General features: G+C 38.8%; 1 protein-coding gene across 2 annotated transcripts in view; it reads right to left on the bottom strand.

Moving 5' to 3' along the window:
* Nucleotides 1-1,251: 1,251 nt before the first annotated feature.
* The window catches only part of SNX7 (sorting nexin 7), an 87,712-nt gene continuing 72,586 nt past the window's right edge, over nucleotides 1,252-16,377 (bottom strand). Inside the window, exon 9 of one of the 2 annotated variants that reach the window (XM_032487160.1) lies at nucleotides 1,252-1,854. In XM_032487160.1, coding sequence (XP_032343051.1) covers nucleotides 1,615-1,854 — 240 coding nt within the window. In that variant the 3' untranslated portion in view covers nucleotides 1,252-1,614. Of the gene's footprint in view, nucleotides 1,855-9,861; nucleotides 10,291-16,377 lie in introns of those variants that run through there. The other variant, XM_032487161.1, reaches the window with a different exon arrangement.

Here is a 16,377-nt window from a genome sequence, read left to right as displayed (position 1 = left end):
ATCTGATTAGGCTGATCCTAAAGCCCTTCCCTTCTTCTGGACCTCCTAGCTAAGTGGTGATGTATTTCCTTTCTCCTTGAATCTGTTGGGGTCAGTTCCCTATTTATTACCGCCAGATGCCTCCTACTTCCTTTGTCAACATTGGCCTCCCGTTCCTCTACTTAGTCAGAACCTGTCCTGCGTCCAACTTGGGCCGGCTCCCTCCTGCCTGGATTGAATCCTGTCCCTCATCCCTGGGCTGCTCTCCTGGAACTGGCATGCAGTAAGTTTTCTAGCTCCTGGGCATTGCCTCTTTCTGAAGCCTCCCACTTCTAATTTTGCTCCATGGGGTAAGGCCAGCTTGCATGCAGATACCAGCCTGAATCAAGGCCGACTGAGTCATCGTCTGCTGGATTTTCTGCTGCCGAGTTCGTTTCCCAGCTGCAACTTCTCCGTCAACCAACACCTCGAGTTTCCTTGGATGGTTAAGATTTCTGAGATTCTGGCTACAGCAGACATATAAAATAAATAACGTTTACGCTCATTCTCTCAGTTACTGAATTTGCACAAATAAATGCATGTGTATAAACACATTCACACTACATATTGTGCACCTGCACACATACACACACATAAATCTGTGTCTCTCCGTTTATCACATGTGAACCTTTCTCACTATGACATGCCCAGTACGTTGTGGGTAGACCAGTCCGAATGGAGAACAGCAAGCAATAGAGTGGGTGCAGGTAACTTCCAGGCCCCAAGCTATCCCTTGAGCTAACTCCTCATTTCTGAAACTTGGGGGGCAGTCCAAGAAAGGTTCCAAGAGAGGGGCCAGCAAGGTGATTGGAAAGCCTAGAGGAGTGGCTATTTACCAATTGTTATCAAAGTGTTCACATATTATAATGGCCAGTATGGCTGGATTAGGTCAGATTGTCCCAAACATCAACACGGGTTATGACAATTTGCAGCCTGTTTCCTCAAGTTGTGAACAATTCCACTGATGTTCTTATTTATACTTCAGCCTTTGCCTTCTCCCTGTTCTTCTGCTGTTCCTGGCCTGCAAATATCCTCGTGTCCCCACCTTTTTCACTTCCTATCAAGGAAGTCACAAAACTGTACTGATTGCATCCCTAAGTTCATGCTATCTCACTTCAGTCATTTCTGGTAATTGCTCAAAATTCCTTAAAAAAATAGGATGAAGTTAAGCAACGTATCTGAGGGCCCCTTTTGTCTCATTCATCACACGGCAGACAAGCTGTGTTTCACTTCTTTTAATGCATCAAGCTCTCCCCACCTCAGGACCTTTGCATGTGCTATTTCACTTCATCCCCATCTACTCCCCCTTGCCTATTTGGTTAAATCTTATTTTCTGGGTCCTCAGTAGTCCTTCTCTGTTTACTCAGCTTAAAATAGATGTTCCATATTATTCTCTCCGTGAGCGTTCAGATTACATCATAGCACTTGTCACAGTTTGTAATTGTGCATTGTTAGGGGTTGAATTGTGTCCCCCCCAACCCCCACCAAAGAAGGTATGTTCAAGTCCTAATCCCCAGTACCTCAGACTGTGCCCTTATTTTAAAATAGGGTCTTTGTAGAAGTAATCAAGTTAAAATGAGTTCGCGAGGGCGAGCCCTAATCCATTACATCTAGCGTCCTTGTGAAAAGAGAAAATTTGGACACACAGACACTAATGAGGGAAAGTAGTGTGAAGACACACGAAGAGAAGATAGCCATGGGCCTGGAGAGGTGAGTCTTCAGTCCAGGGAACACCAACGACTGCCAGCAGACACCAGAAGCTATATGCTCCCCTAGAGCCCTCCGAGAGAGGTCGGCCCTGGTGACACGGTGCTTTCCGTCTTCTGCCCGCCAGAACTGAAAGACAATGAATTTCTGTTGTTTTAAGTCACTTAGTTTTTGGTACTTTATTCTGGCAGCTCTAGAGACTAAAACATACATTAAATTGAGATTTAACTTTTATTTATGTACGATATCTGTCTCCTCATTAGACATTCAGCTTCCTGAGGGCAGGTTATGTTTATTTTATTTACCACGACCATTTACAACAGCACAGATGATGGTATCTGGTGCCTATTCGTAGTGGAATATTTGTGGAATTAGTGAATTGCTGAATGAGTGGATGTGTGGATGATGGATATTTGAATGCAAAGTGTTTCAAAAGATTTTAGAATCTCAGATTGCTTAAATAAACCACTTAAAAGCTATAATAATTTAATCTTAAAACTGGCAATCATAATACTTCAAGTAGGAAGAGAAAATTGTTTATCCATAATTAACAAATGCCTCATTTAACCAGCTCTGATTAGCTATTTAATTGCATGTTCTGGGATGATTTCCCTTAAAATGAGAAAGCATTGTTTTCCGATCTTACCAAAAGATTACCCTAACTGTCATGTTGAGAATAAAAAATAGAAACAATCTCTTCAATCTGGTGACTTACATTAAGGGAAATATAAACAGGAACTGTGGAAGTTCAAGTTTTCTGCTTTGAACATACGTAATTATAGCCTTAAAGAATTGCAGGAGCCACAGTGGTGGGAAACACATGCAAAACAGCTGCCCCATTGTAAAGGATCTCATTGCACAAAACCTTACGAACATGAACATAAACACATTTTCAAACCTGGGGAATTTGTAATACATGAAAAGTAGAGAGAAAGGTAAGTCACAGTATGCAGGCAGTTGGCTTCTGCTCCAACGATTTTTAGTTCATATGTCTTCCCACTACATACTATGCACTATGCACTATACACACACCAAACGTGCGTGTACACACCCATACGTTCACACACACATTGTCTACATAAATATGAACTCAAATGTGCATCTGTATCTATTCATATTCACACACATGCATCATATTCTGAACCTTTCTTTAGGTAACATGCCTTAGTAACTCTGATTATCAGCTTGCTTTATCTCAGGATACCCTGAATTCATTGGATGGACTGGAAGTTTCAAGTATTTAGGGGAGTAGCAAGGGAAAGCTGATGTAGAATTTAATCATTTTTTTAAGTAAGTAGTCAAAGTCAGCTGTGTAAAATTTATTCTTGTCCTTCCCAGAGATGTAGTTCTGGCAGGCTAATTCCCCCTTTCCACAGATGGGAAATTGGGGCCTAGAATACTTAACCAACAAGCTTAGAATTTTAAATGTTAAAATGCCTCGTTTTTTTTTTTTTTTTTTTTTTTTTTAACAGTATACCCAGAACTTAATTCTCCCTCTAACAACTCTAGGAGTTTTCCAAAGCCATTATTAAACACACGGGAACATTATTTCTACATTTATAAGCTAGATGTCAGAATTGGGCTGCCAGAAAAAAAACTGTTTCCAGACAGCTTTTATTTCTCTCCGAAGTTAGGCTGCTCACCGTTCACGTTTTAATCCTACATCTGGTTTTTTAAAAAGCTAGAAATTAGGAAAAATTTTTTTTCATCATTATATTACCTATGAGTTGATCAGTACCTAATAGGGGCATGTTTCTGGTTCAGATTATGCAGCAATCATAGGAAGAAGTCTTAGGAAGAAGTCTATGACGGCAGGTAGGTCTCTCTGGGAAAGCTCCTCCTAAGATCCTGTTTTTATCTTTTATGTTTAACCTGTGTCCTTAATATGTACAGACCTCGCCATACATTATTTTACATAGCACTACATTAATTAAACGCTATTATTAGCTTTTTTTATAAAACAGGTAACGCAGGGTGGAGGAGGGCAGAATCTGGACTTCTGCTTTTCAGCCCCAGTATAATTTCAAAAGAAATATGGGGAGGAGAATTGATGGTGCGTTAGCCAGGATTTTCCAGAGAAACAAAACCAATAGGATGTGCGTGTGTGTGTATAATTAATTGTATATAAATAATATACACAATAAATGTTATATATAGTAGAATAGATATTATATATAATGAATACACAACTTATTATAAGGAACTGGCTCAGATAATTATGGAGGCTGCCAAGTGCCAAGGTGTTCGGCCAGCAACCTGGAGACCCAGGAGAACTGATGGTGTGGTTCCAGTCCGAAGGCCAGCAGGCTCAAGCCCACCAGTCCCGAGACCCGCAGCTGGCAAGCCGTAGACCCAGGGGGAGCCGGTGCTTCAGTTCAAGGGCAAAGGCAGGAAACAAGCCAATAGTTCAAAGGCAGTGAGGCAGCAGGAGTTTCCTCTTACTCAGCCTTTTTGTTCTATCCAGGCATTCAACGGATTGGATGAGTCCACCCACATGGGGTGGGGGGCTGGGTGGCAACTGCTTTACTCCGTGTATGGGTTTAAATGCTGATCTCACCCTATACACCCTCATGAAAGCACTCAGAATAATGTCGGACCAAATATCTGGGCACCCCGTGGCCCAGTCAAATTACACATTAAATTAAATTTTTATTGTAGTAAGTAGGGAATCACAATTATCATTACCTCATAAAGGAAGAAACACATATGTGACTTTAAAAATGACATGATTTCAAAACAATTCATAAAGAGAATTAAGTTTGGCTATATATATATAAAAAAATCTAGAGTACATTATCCTTCATCTTCTCCTTTTAATGTGGAGCAAATAAAACTCTGCCAAGATGAAATGAGTCAGAAAATTGAGGTTTGGAGGCCACAGGGAGAGACTCTGCAAGGGAGTGAAATATTGAGGGGGGAGTCTCTGCTGAAATCCAGGGCTGGTGTGACAGAGCCCAGCTTTTCTGCCGGCGAGAGGATGAAGCAGAGTGACAAAAAGGAGAGGGCAACCAACTAAGGGTCCTTACGTCCCTCTGAGCTTTTCTCGTATGACAAAGGCTGATGGAGATAACATTAAGAACTGGTTGTCAAATGGCATGATTCTAGATGTTCAGCCTAATTAGATCTGTGAAATGACAGAACTAAAACAATCTGTCAAGAGCTTAAATCTCAGAGATTGGGCAAAATACGGTGCTGTGGACAGAAAATCAGAAAGTTACAGCACGCCTGCCAGGTTGCGCCAGTCCTTCTGCAGGTGTAAGAAACTCGTGATTTGTTCCTTTCCGGAAGGAAAAAAAGGACTAATCCTATTTAAAAACAAAGCAACGTAAAATAAAACAGCAAAGCAAGTCCTTTGTAAAACACCTGCGGAGAACAAACGAACACGATACTGTTGCTTTGACTGAATGCTTTTTAGGGACTGCATGAAGGTGGAAGTTTCATTTGACGTGTTAGGGAAAAACAGTTGCTTTTCAAATGGACAAAAGTTCATTCTCTGTCACAGGCTGCCAGAATTAAGAGGTACATTGCAAAAGGGGGCCAAAACATTACATGGTAGAGGAGTCCGGAACAGGCTGATTAATTACAAGGTTAATTATGGGCAAATGCCACTATTCAGGTGCTAACCTGGCTTAAGAGACCTGGAAATCTCCACATCACAGACTAATTTCATTATTCTTAACTTTCAAATCTTCATGAAACAGTGAGAATATTGAACTTGATCTTTAATGAAATGGGGTGTAGCAGCCCCTCATTACTCCATTCACATTAAGATAATCATGTAGTTGGTTGAATTTATAAAGGAAAAGATCACAGCTTTGTCATTCAATGTGTATTTCACATCACTGTGCTTTCATAGGATTTCAGTGTCATATTTCAGTACAGGAATATATTTTATACACTGTGCTCAATCAAATCCAATGTAAAGGTTCTATTTGCAATACAGATGACCGCACTAACAAGTCTGATTTCACAGTCTTGTGCTATTTCTTAGCCGGTAAAATGATGATTGACGTCCTATGTAATTGTATGTGCTGGACTAACGGTTTATTTGTCCTTGTAATTGCTAATCCATGTTCCTTGAGGAGCTATTTTTACATGAGTCCTTTCTTATTGAAGAGCTTTAGGCATAAGAACATAATATTGTTCATTATTTAAGTGTATAGAACTCACGCAAGTCTAAATGAATACAAAGGTATGCTCTCTTTTAAATTACAGTATGGACATAATGTATTACCTTGTCTTCCCCCAAACGCTTCCTCCTTCTGCGCAGAGCAGCCCTCTTCTCTGGGAGGGTGAACATCCAACGTGGGGTCTGAATGAAAAGCTGCTGTCTTCCTTTGGCCATAACCTCCCTGCCTGCTGTGATTTCTATAAAAGTGAGAAGTTGACCGAGGCTGCGTTGATGATAGCACCCTGCCTCCTGGCCACAAAGACTGGCCTGGGGCAGGGACATGGGGAAGGGGGAAGAGTTGGCTGTATCCCAAGCCAGTGCTTGCCTGGGGATTTTCAACTGAATTGAAGCTGGAAGGGAAAGCTTCTTCCTTCCTAGCAGCAAAGCTGGGAACTCGTGAACCAGGAGTTCCTAGGAGACATTAACCTAGGATTTCCAAACCTCAGCGATCTTGGCATTTTGGGTCAGACTAGTTCTTTGTTGTGCTGGGCTGTTCATTGCAAGATGTTTGGGAGCATCCCTGACCTCTGTCAACTAGATGCTGGTAGCACCCTCCTCCCACAGTGTGGCTTTCAAAAGTATCTCCTGACTCTGTTAAATGGCCTTCATTTGAGAACCACAGAATGAGCCTCATGTAAGGGCAGGAACGGAGGAAGTAAGGTCAACCCATCTGAGCAAAGTAAGAAAAAAAAAAAAAAGAGAAATATACTTGTTCAGAACCAGCTATGCCCAAACACCCTTTTCCTTTCAGGGTTATTTACACCCATGATTTCCGTTTTTCCTAAGGTAGTTTCATTCTTTGGTCAGGTGGAATGATAAGAACTCTCAAACAGTATCAGAAAAAGACAGAAGGGGAAACTGAGCCAAAGGCAATAAAAAAATCAGTAATAGTGTTTGATCAAGGCGCAGATTCAACTGTTAAAAAAATATAAGAATTTATAAACCTGTTCCAAGTGAAGAAAAGATAAAGAAATTGATCATGAAATAGATGGTCAACTCCATAAGTAGACTCCTAAGAGGTTCCAGAGCAATATAAAACCATCTTCAAGGCAGCAGTCTTGGGATGGGGCATAAGAAAAGGGAGGAAACCAGACTCTTATTTGTCTCTTCTTGGCATTGTACACATCTTCACTGATGATTTCCCATTTAAAATGTGTGTCTGTGTGTCTGCCGTTCTCTAAAAAGGAACAATGCTTCCTATTCAATCAACTGCCAGTAATAAAAAAGAGAAGGGGAAGTACAAACTGTGAACCAGACAACTTAAGTGAAACCCCCAAATCAGATCTTACACCTGAGCCCACTGACTATAAAATTCACAAGAGTCAACCTCCGTGGTGATGACTTTCTTTCAAATACAACCTCATTTCCCATAGACACAGGAGATAAGTTTCTTTCTTCCTGGGGTTTCAGGTCAAACCAACAGAGAAATTCATCATTAACGTTTCTGCTTAAAACAGCCAATTGCAGTAAAAAGGTTTTTAATTTCCCTCCAGGTAACTGGAATGAAAGGAGGGAGTGGAATCCTTAGAAAGAAAGAAATAGTATTAACTGGTTAGAAGTAATTGTCCATTTTCAAAATGTGCTAAGTCTATCATCAATTCCACAGAACAGCTACTGGCCTGTCCCACTTAAAATCCTTGTCTTTTTTTGAAGGCTATGCATTTGGGGGAAAAGTAACTGAACAGCAGGAAACCTGTGTTTTGGGAAGCAGTTATTGAAAGAAGGCAAGTGTTGAACGAAAAGTACCTGCAAACTTTAGGGAAGATCTTTCCTTTAAGTAAGAGTCAAACATGCTATTTTGTTGTTGTTAAAACGTCTTTTTTTATGGAGGGAGGATATAGCTCAAGCGGTAGAGCGCATGCTTAGCATATACAAGGTCCTGGGTTCAACCCCCAGTGCCTTCTCTAAAAATAAATAAACCTAACTACCTTTTCCCCAAAAAACAAAATAAAACAAAAATTTGTTAGGAAGCATCCAGTAATCATATTTCCATATTACTAACAGCCACCAGCACAGCACACATCACAACCACCAGTTCAAGAAAGGTACACCGGGACTTCCACTTCCAGGATGACAACACAAGGAACTCCGAGGACCCGTTCCCAGGAGTGAAAATTATAAAACATAGTCTCTTCAACAAATAGTGCCGAGACAACTGGATAGTCTCATGTAAAAGAATGAAATTGGGCCCTTCCCACACATCACATAGGGGAATTGACTCAAGGAAGACGTCAAAGGCCTAGAACTAAAAAGTTAAAACTCTTAGAAGAAAACATTGGGGCTGATCTGCCTAACCTCTGATTTGCCAGTGGCTTCCTAGACACGTCACCAAAAAGATATGCAACAAAAGAAAAAATACATTGAACTTCACCAAAATTTCAAACTTCTGTGCTTCAAAGTGTATTATCAAGAAAAGTAAAAATTGTATTTGGAAATCATAATCTGATAAGGGATTTGCATCTAGACCATATAAATAACTTTTACTACTCAATAATTAAAAATGGGCAAAGGATTTGAGCAGACTTTTCTCCAAAGAATATATACAAATGGCCAACAAGCACACAAGAAAAGATGCAACAGGAAAAGCAAATCAAAACAAGATACCGCTTCACCCACGAGGATGGCTGTAATAAAACACAATTAAAAATTAAAAAAATAACAAGTGCTGGTGAGGATGTGAAGAAATCAGAATCCTCATACACTGCTAGCAGGAATGTAAAACGGTGCAGCCACTTTGGAAAGCAGTCTGGCAGCTCCTTAAATGGTCAAATATAGCTGTGATTCGACCCAGTAATTCTAACCCTAGGTAGAGGCCCAAGAGAAATGAAAACACATGTTCACACAAAAACTTATAGTCCAGTTTTCGTAGCAGCATTATTTGTAATAGGCAAAGCAGAAAACCACCCAAATGTCTATCAATGAAAGAATAAACAAATATAACAAATAAGCAAAATGTGGAAGATACACACACACACACACACACACACACACACACACACACACACACACAGGAATATTTTTGGTTGTAAAAGGGAATAAAGTACTAACAAATGCTACAACATGAGTGAACCCTGAAAACATTATGTTAAGTGACAGAAGCCAGGCACGAAGATCACGAATTCTATGATTCCATTAATATGAAATATCTAGAATAGGCAAATCTATAGAGCTGGAAATTAGCTTCATGGTTCCTTAGCCTGGGGAAATGGGGGAAGGGGTTGTGGGTACGGAGTGTTAACCAAAAGGCACGGGGCTTCTTTCTGAGCGATGAAAAACTAAAAGCAAAGTCAATATCTATAAATAAGGAAATGGATGCACAAATTACTACAGATTTGCAACGTGAAGAATTGTGCAGCCATTTAAAAAGTGTGTAAGAGCTATTCTTGACTTTGAAGGATTTCCACAAGGTATCGTGAATGGGGAAACGAGGGAAGTGGGGATGGGGAATTCGGTGAAGGCGGTCAAAAGGTACAAACTTCCAGCTTGGGATGTCATCTACAACGTGATGACGACAGTTAATGCTGTGTTGTCTATTTGGAAGTTGACAAAGAGAGTGGATCTTAAAAGTTCTAACTAAGGTTTTGGTTGTAACTATGAGGTGATCAGTGTTAACTAATCTTAATGTGATAATCACTTGGCAATGCAGAAATAGATCATTATGTCGTACACCTTAAACTTATACATCAAATATATGTCAATAAAACTTTAGCTTTGCATGCCTCTCCTCCTTTCTCACCTACTTTCTGTCCACAGCTGTCATCACACATCCACACCACACACACCCACACAGGTAACACATATTAACTAGTATGTCTTACATTGCTCTGTGCTCATAGCATCCTGTGCAGATTTACACATACACAGAGTCCCTCACACACAGTTTTTAGCTCTATTTTATAAAAACATTAGAATCTGCTTCAGAGGCTGGAGCTACGAGTAGAAAAAGAAAACACAATAGTCACTCATTTAATATTAAACTTTTTATTAAAACTGAGTCTTTACAATATATTTAAAATGACATGTTCCACGGACAAATATTTAAGAAAAAAACTTCCTATGTATAATTATCGGCATAAAAATTTAAGAACATAGTCAAAATTAAGCTAAATATTTAAATGTATATATATGTATATGTATATGTATATGTATCCAAATTCAAATCAATGATCTGGAATACCTGAGTTTCAAGCTGATGGTTTTCCAGATAGCGTGAAACATCTTTTATCCACGTTATAAAGGACACAGCCCATCCAGAAAGAGTAACTTTGGTTAATAGACGCTATCTCCCAAAGATCACACAGAAGTCTTCCAGGCGACTAAAACTGATCTTCAGAGGCTTCTTCCAGGTGGTGACCTGTCTGTGATGTCAGGAAGGACTCCCACGTGGCAAGGCACTGAACAATGGAAACACACCACGAGGAGATCAACGGGGGTTCACTTTCACTGTCAGAAGGAGTAATAAATCCTTACCTATCTGTTCCCACGGCAACCTGCCCTACTCTCCCATCAGCTTGCCAAAATCCCTGCCATTTTCCACGCGTTTTAATTCTTAATGAGGGAAATTCTTGCTAAACAAGGGGAAAACATATTAAAGGTTAAAAAAGTAGTGTGGATTAATTTGCTGAAAGGATCGCCATTCCCCCATTTTTGACAGGGAAGAAAAGAGCTCTAAGTTGTAGAGGAAAAGATGGGCCATTTGGATCTGAGGAGGCAGGTGTTAAGCATGTAGACAGAGGGGTGATGATACACACACAGCTCAATCAGATCTGAATCCTGCTGTATCAAGTGTGAGTCTGTGCAAGTGGATTAATCTCTATTACAGTTCTTCAGCCATAAATGAGGTTGATGAGAATACTGACCACTGAAGCAATCGTGAAAATTAAATCTACATAATCTGCATAAATCTGTATAAATCTCTATGCATAATACCTGGCTTAAGGTAAGGATGCACACACACACAAAAGTCAGCTATTATTATACTGTGATGGGCTGCTGGTACTAGGTTGTGAGGCAGTCATCAATAGGCCCCAGGAAATGAATCAAGGTGATCTATAACTGATAACTATAGAACAAGAGAACGTATTTTTTCTATGCGCACGTAACACATTTACCAAAAGAGACCAAATTCCAGGCTATACAAGAAATCTCAATACATTAAAAAGAATCAAGTCATATGAAGTTTGTTCTCTGAACCCAATGAAATTGAATTAGAAATCAGCAAATGAAAGATAACTGAAAAACCCCTAAGAAGAAATCAAAAGTTAACCTACAAAGTATTTTAAACTGAATGAAAATAAAAATTCAACATACAAACATTTTTGGAATGTCAGTAAAGCATGACATAAAGAGAAATTTACAGCACTACACACCTACATTAGAAAAGAAGGGTCTTAAATAAATGACTTCAGTTTCCAACTTAAAAACCAGAAAAGAACAAATTATACCCAATGTAAGCAGAGGAAGAAAAAAAACGGTAAAGACAGAAGTGTGAATCAATGAAAGAGAAAAACAATATAAAAAAAAAATAAAACCAAATGTTGGATCTATAAAAGGCTAATTAAATTGATAAATTTTTAGCCAACTGTTGATAGAAGAGGAGAGATGACACAAACTGCCAACTGTTAGGAATGAGAGGGGTGACATCACTTTAAGTCCTACTGAAGGAAAAAAAAGACGATATTACTGAAAATTTTATACCTATATACATTTGAAAACTTAAAGGAAACTTAAATGAAAAGGTACAAACTACCAAAATTCACCCTAGGAAAAAACAGACAACCCAAATGAATTTGAATTTGTTGTTAAAACATCTTCCCACAAAGAACACTCCAGGCTCCCAGTGGCTTCACTGGTGAATTCTATCAAACGTGGAAGAAAAAATCATATGAATTCTACACAAACTTTTCCAGAAAACTGAAGAGAAAGGAATTCTTTTCAACTTGCCAAAGACATTACAGGAAAAGAAAACTACAGACCATTACCCTTTATAAACAAAGATGCAAAAATTCTAAACAAAATTTTAGCAATCAAATCCAGCAATCTATAGAAAGTATTATACATCATGATAAATGGAGTTTAATACAGGTAAGAATGGATTAATGTTCAAATATCAATCAATGTAACTGACTGTGTTAAATGCAATACCATCTCAATAGACATGGAAAGATATCTGTCAAATTACAATATCCATTTGTTATTAAAAAAAAAATTCTCAGCAAATTAGGAAGAGATGGGAACTTCCACAACCTGAGTAAGAACATCTACAAAAAACCTACAGTTAACACTGTATGCAGAAATGTATTAAATATTAGCTGTTATTAGTATTTTATTTCTTTTCAATGCCAAGAAAAAAAAATTTAAAACTCAGCTTTATACTCAAAAATCTCCTTCACCAAATTTTGAGTATAAAAAGGAAACACAAGAATATCTAACTACAAGTAATATTTTAAAATCGACCCATAATGTTTACAAAATAAAACCATTAATTGGGATTGAAGGACTGACAGAGAGCAGAACCACACTTCACCTTTGCAAAGAGCCCTGTTTTCTTCCTGCACCTCATTTCTTCTCGTGTTCCCTGGTCTGTTACGTACGTAATCTACTATCTAGTAACCCTGCAGGGCAGCCCAAAGCAATTACTGCTTTCAGGAGATATCATATCTTTTTGATAACTCTGCCAAACTATCATTTAAATAAACTTCTTAGAGTCCTCAGGTAAAATTCAAAACGAGAACCCAAGCAGTCTGCTCTATTTAGAATTCCTGTTAAACGAGGAATCCAGATTGCACCAAAGATGGTATTAATCCTCATGTGAAGAAATTTCCATCACTGTCATATTCTTCAACTCTCCTAGTTTAATAAATGTCTAAGGAAGACATTCAGGGGCCCTCCATGCCGATTAGCGTTGTGAGTTAGTATTTTCATTTCTAAAATAAATCCTAAAAGGGACAGTGAAATAGTAAAAGAAACAAAGTAGTTACTTAACTATCTCCTTCCCATCCACCATATGAAAGGCAGAAAATCAATTTACGTATTTTGAAATAAAGATTACAGAGTATAAGCACAGAAAACAACAGGAACGTCCTGACAGCCGCCGACCGTCTATACGGGTCCTTGGTCAGGCACTCTGGTTGCTTTATCACGTATCACCTTCTTCAACCTCACAATGACAATTATGAGTCTAACTTTACAGATGAGAAAGCTGCAGATCAAACGGTGATATTACGAAGCTGATAAGAGGTACAGCCAGTATTTATTCATGAGGAAATGGAAAAGAACCAATTTCTTGAATGACCGTCAGAGTACATTTAATAAGTCACTGGGCCATCAAGATGAGATATCTTTCTTTTACACAGTCGAAGAGGGCCGTTTTGGAGGGGAGGTGGGTTAAAAAAAAAAAAAAGCATGACTGCAAGGAGATGAGGTTGATCCAATTTTAGAAAAGGGTATACATGCAGGTTGAGTGTGTGGAAATTGATTCTTCATGCATTGCCAGGAGTATGCATACCCTTTAAAGATTACTGGGTTAATACACACCAGGCATATAGTAAGTGCTCAGTAAATGCAAAGACTATAGAGAAGGAATGTATTGAACTACTGATGCAAACATGCATAAAAACTGCATTTTTCAATCTGAACATTAATCAATTGACACCCTGGCTTCTACTGCTGTCTAAGTTTGTTAATGTTAAGTTTTGCTGTACAAGCCTGATCTCCACTCAGGCTGCTCACCAATCAGGTTTCTGGGTCTACAAGGTTGAGGATACGACCCTGGCCCGTGTATCTCCTGATGCGGCTACCAAACCTCTTTTGGAATTCTGACAGCAGACGTTTTTGACTAAGTAAACATATTAACTGCCCCCTCCTGACAATGTTTAATATTAAACTGTTACCTGATACGTTGCACATTTATCCAGTAAACGTACATAAATCTATACAAAAATAATAAAAGATAATCTCTAATGCTCCTTAAATCTCTTGACTCTTTCTTGCTTTTTTTTTTTTTTTGAGTATGAAACACGAAGCAAAAACTCAAGAGACGGATTGTTTATACAGCAGAATCTAACAATAACAATTTAGTTTAGTACCTACTGTGTCCAGGACTGTGATAATTGGAAGACATAAAGAATTATCAAAAAAACAACAAAAAATTTCAAAACCAGCACGAGACTTTGCTTATAATTGTAACTTACACTTTTTAAAAAGGTGTTTCTGTTATTTGACTTCTCACTGCTTCCTATCAAGGAATTGATTTTTTTTCCACTTTTAAATCATTGCAATTAGTGAAGCAAGCTAGTAACTATCAAAATTAGAATAACAATTGAAAACCCCCAGCATCATGGCTGGCCTAACCTTTAATCACGCTCATTAGCTCATTCTAGTGTTAGACTGTCGTACTATCATCTGAGGATCAACAACAAGAATTCCACTTTTAGTTAAATAATGGGTCACAATATCCCATACATACTATTTTATTTGATACAGTAATACTTCTACAAACTCAAATAATCGCATCTTATCATTAAGAAAACTGTGATCATGGACCCCATCACTCTCCCCTGGTGCCCCACGCTCCTCTGCAGTAAAAGCAAACCAATAAATACGCTGAACATGCTATTCGGCAGGATGCTGGGTGGCCAGAAAGCAAGTTTATCACAAATCCTTGTTAACTGAGAATCCAGCGCACATTTCTTCCTAAGTGGCTCCAGTTTGCAGCCAAAGATCAAAAAGTAGTCTCTCTTTGAAGGGCAGGACTGGGAGACAGGCTGCTACAGTCAGGAAAGCAAGCCAGGAACAGAGCAAACGGACCCCACAGGTAACGAAAGTCCTTCTGTTCCGACACAAAAGCTTGAAAAGTTCTCAAATATACAGACAGAGTATTTAGAAAATACGCTTTAATTCCAAAACTAGTTTTGAGAGTAAATCCCTTGCTACCCCAGCAACAGTAGTGATGATGACATTCTGCCATCAGAAAAGGTTAACGGTCCCTTTGGTTCTCGTACATGGGTCATGATCCCACAAGCAGATGTGATCAAGTTTTCTGAAGAATGAAGAACAAAAATGGTGTGTCTGCAGATACAGTACAGCTTCCAGTGGAAGCTTCCACCTTTAAGAATCAATACTTTCTCAAGCTGGTGGGATGCAAAGAGCTTCTGCCCCACACTGTGACTTCAGGCAAGTCTTTTCTTTCTCTGGGCCTATTCACCTAGTCATGGAATAGGGGGCTTGGACTATTTGTGTCTACACAGAATTGAGGAATACGCCTCGCTGTTTGGCTTGACACAGTGCGTAAATGCAACAAACACAATTTTACCTCTCCTCTCAGTACTTGGTATTTATAAGGTAATTGTCATAAATAATTTCTAAAGCTAAGATTCAGAAATAAATAAGAAATATTTTACTGTTGCTACCAATAATCTATATTTATTGAAACCTTACTACGTGCTAGGCACTGGATCAAGAACTTTACACATATTTTATTTATTTACTTATTTATCTATCTATCCAGCAGCTTTGAAATTTATTTTCTATACTGGCAATTTCAGGCTCAAGTAAAGTTAAGTACCGGCTTAAGCGATAAGCTGGTTGAGACCCCTGGAAAGGTATTTACGAGTATAAAAGCTTCAAAAGCATGTGTTTTTAGTGACTTACTGGGAATAGTCAATTTTGCTTCTAGGACTTTTCTTTCATCTTTCTTTACCCCATTACATACATACATACACAGGCACATATATATTTTAATACTCAAATAAATCTATGATTTATATACTATTATTTTTAGCGTTTTATAGGTAAGGATACTGAGGCCCACTGAAATAAAGAAAGGTCTTCAAAGTCTCTCTTTAAGTCGGCTTAAAGTCACAAGTCCTGCCTGTCCAAAGCCCATGCTCTTGGCCACCAGGTGATAATGCCAACATGCAGCTGGGTGTGGCCACAGGGAACGTCACCGCCCTGTCCACGGAGCAGCTAGGAGGAAACCTGGTTTCACCCAAATTATCACATAAATCAAATTAATAAAGTATTATCTATACATCATGCTAGTAAAGTAAATTAACCATAAATCTGCCTAAAACAGTAACAATGATACCTGTTATGACAAAATGTAATAAACGCCAAACCTTACCATGTTCTCTGTTTAAAACCAGAAATGTCCGTATTAAGTCAAAAGTGTGTGTGCTTCTAGTTTTCCCACTAATCTAAAAGCACCTCTTAGACAATGCCATAATAACTGCATCTCTCTTAATAAACTAAAACTGAGAGACAGGGCTGAGTGTCCTCTACGAATTTCAGTGCTGTCTCAAACGACTTTGGACACAGGCGACATCACCTACATTCGAGGAAACACTGAAGCTCAAATACGTCAGCATCTCTATACTAGGTCAATATCACTGCAAAATAAATTACAGTACGAAAATTAAAGGCCACGCCTAAAATGAGGGCAATGGGGTGTGTAGCATTTTAGTAATTGTTTTTGATCACCT

The sequence above is a fragment of the Camelus ferus genome, chromosome 9, assembly GCF_009834535.1.
Source record: "Camelus ferus isolate YT-003-E chromosome 9, BCGSAC_Cfer_1.0, whole genome shotgun sequence".
Classification (NCBI taxonomy): Eukaryota; Metazoa; Chordata; class Mammalia; order Artiodactyla; family Camelidae; genus Camelus; species Camelus ferus.
The sequence above is the reverse complement of the archived record's forward strand: the minus strand, read 5'-3'. Positions and strand labels throughout refer to the sequence as shown.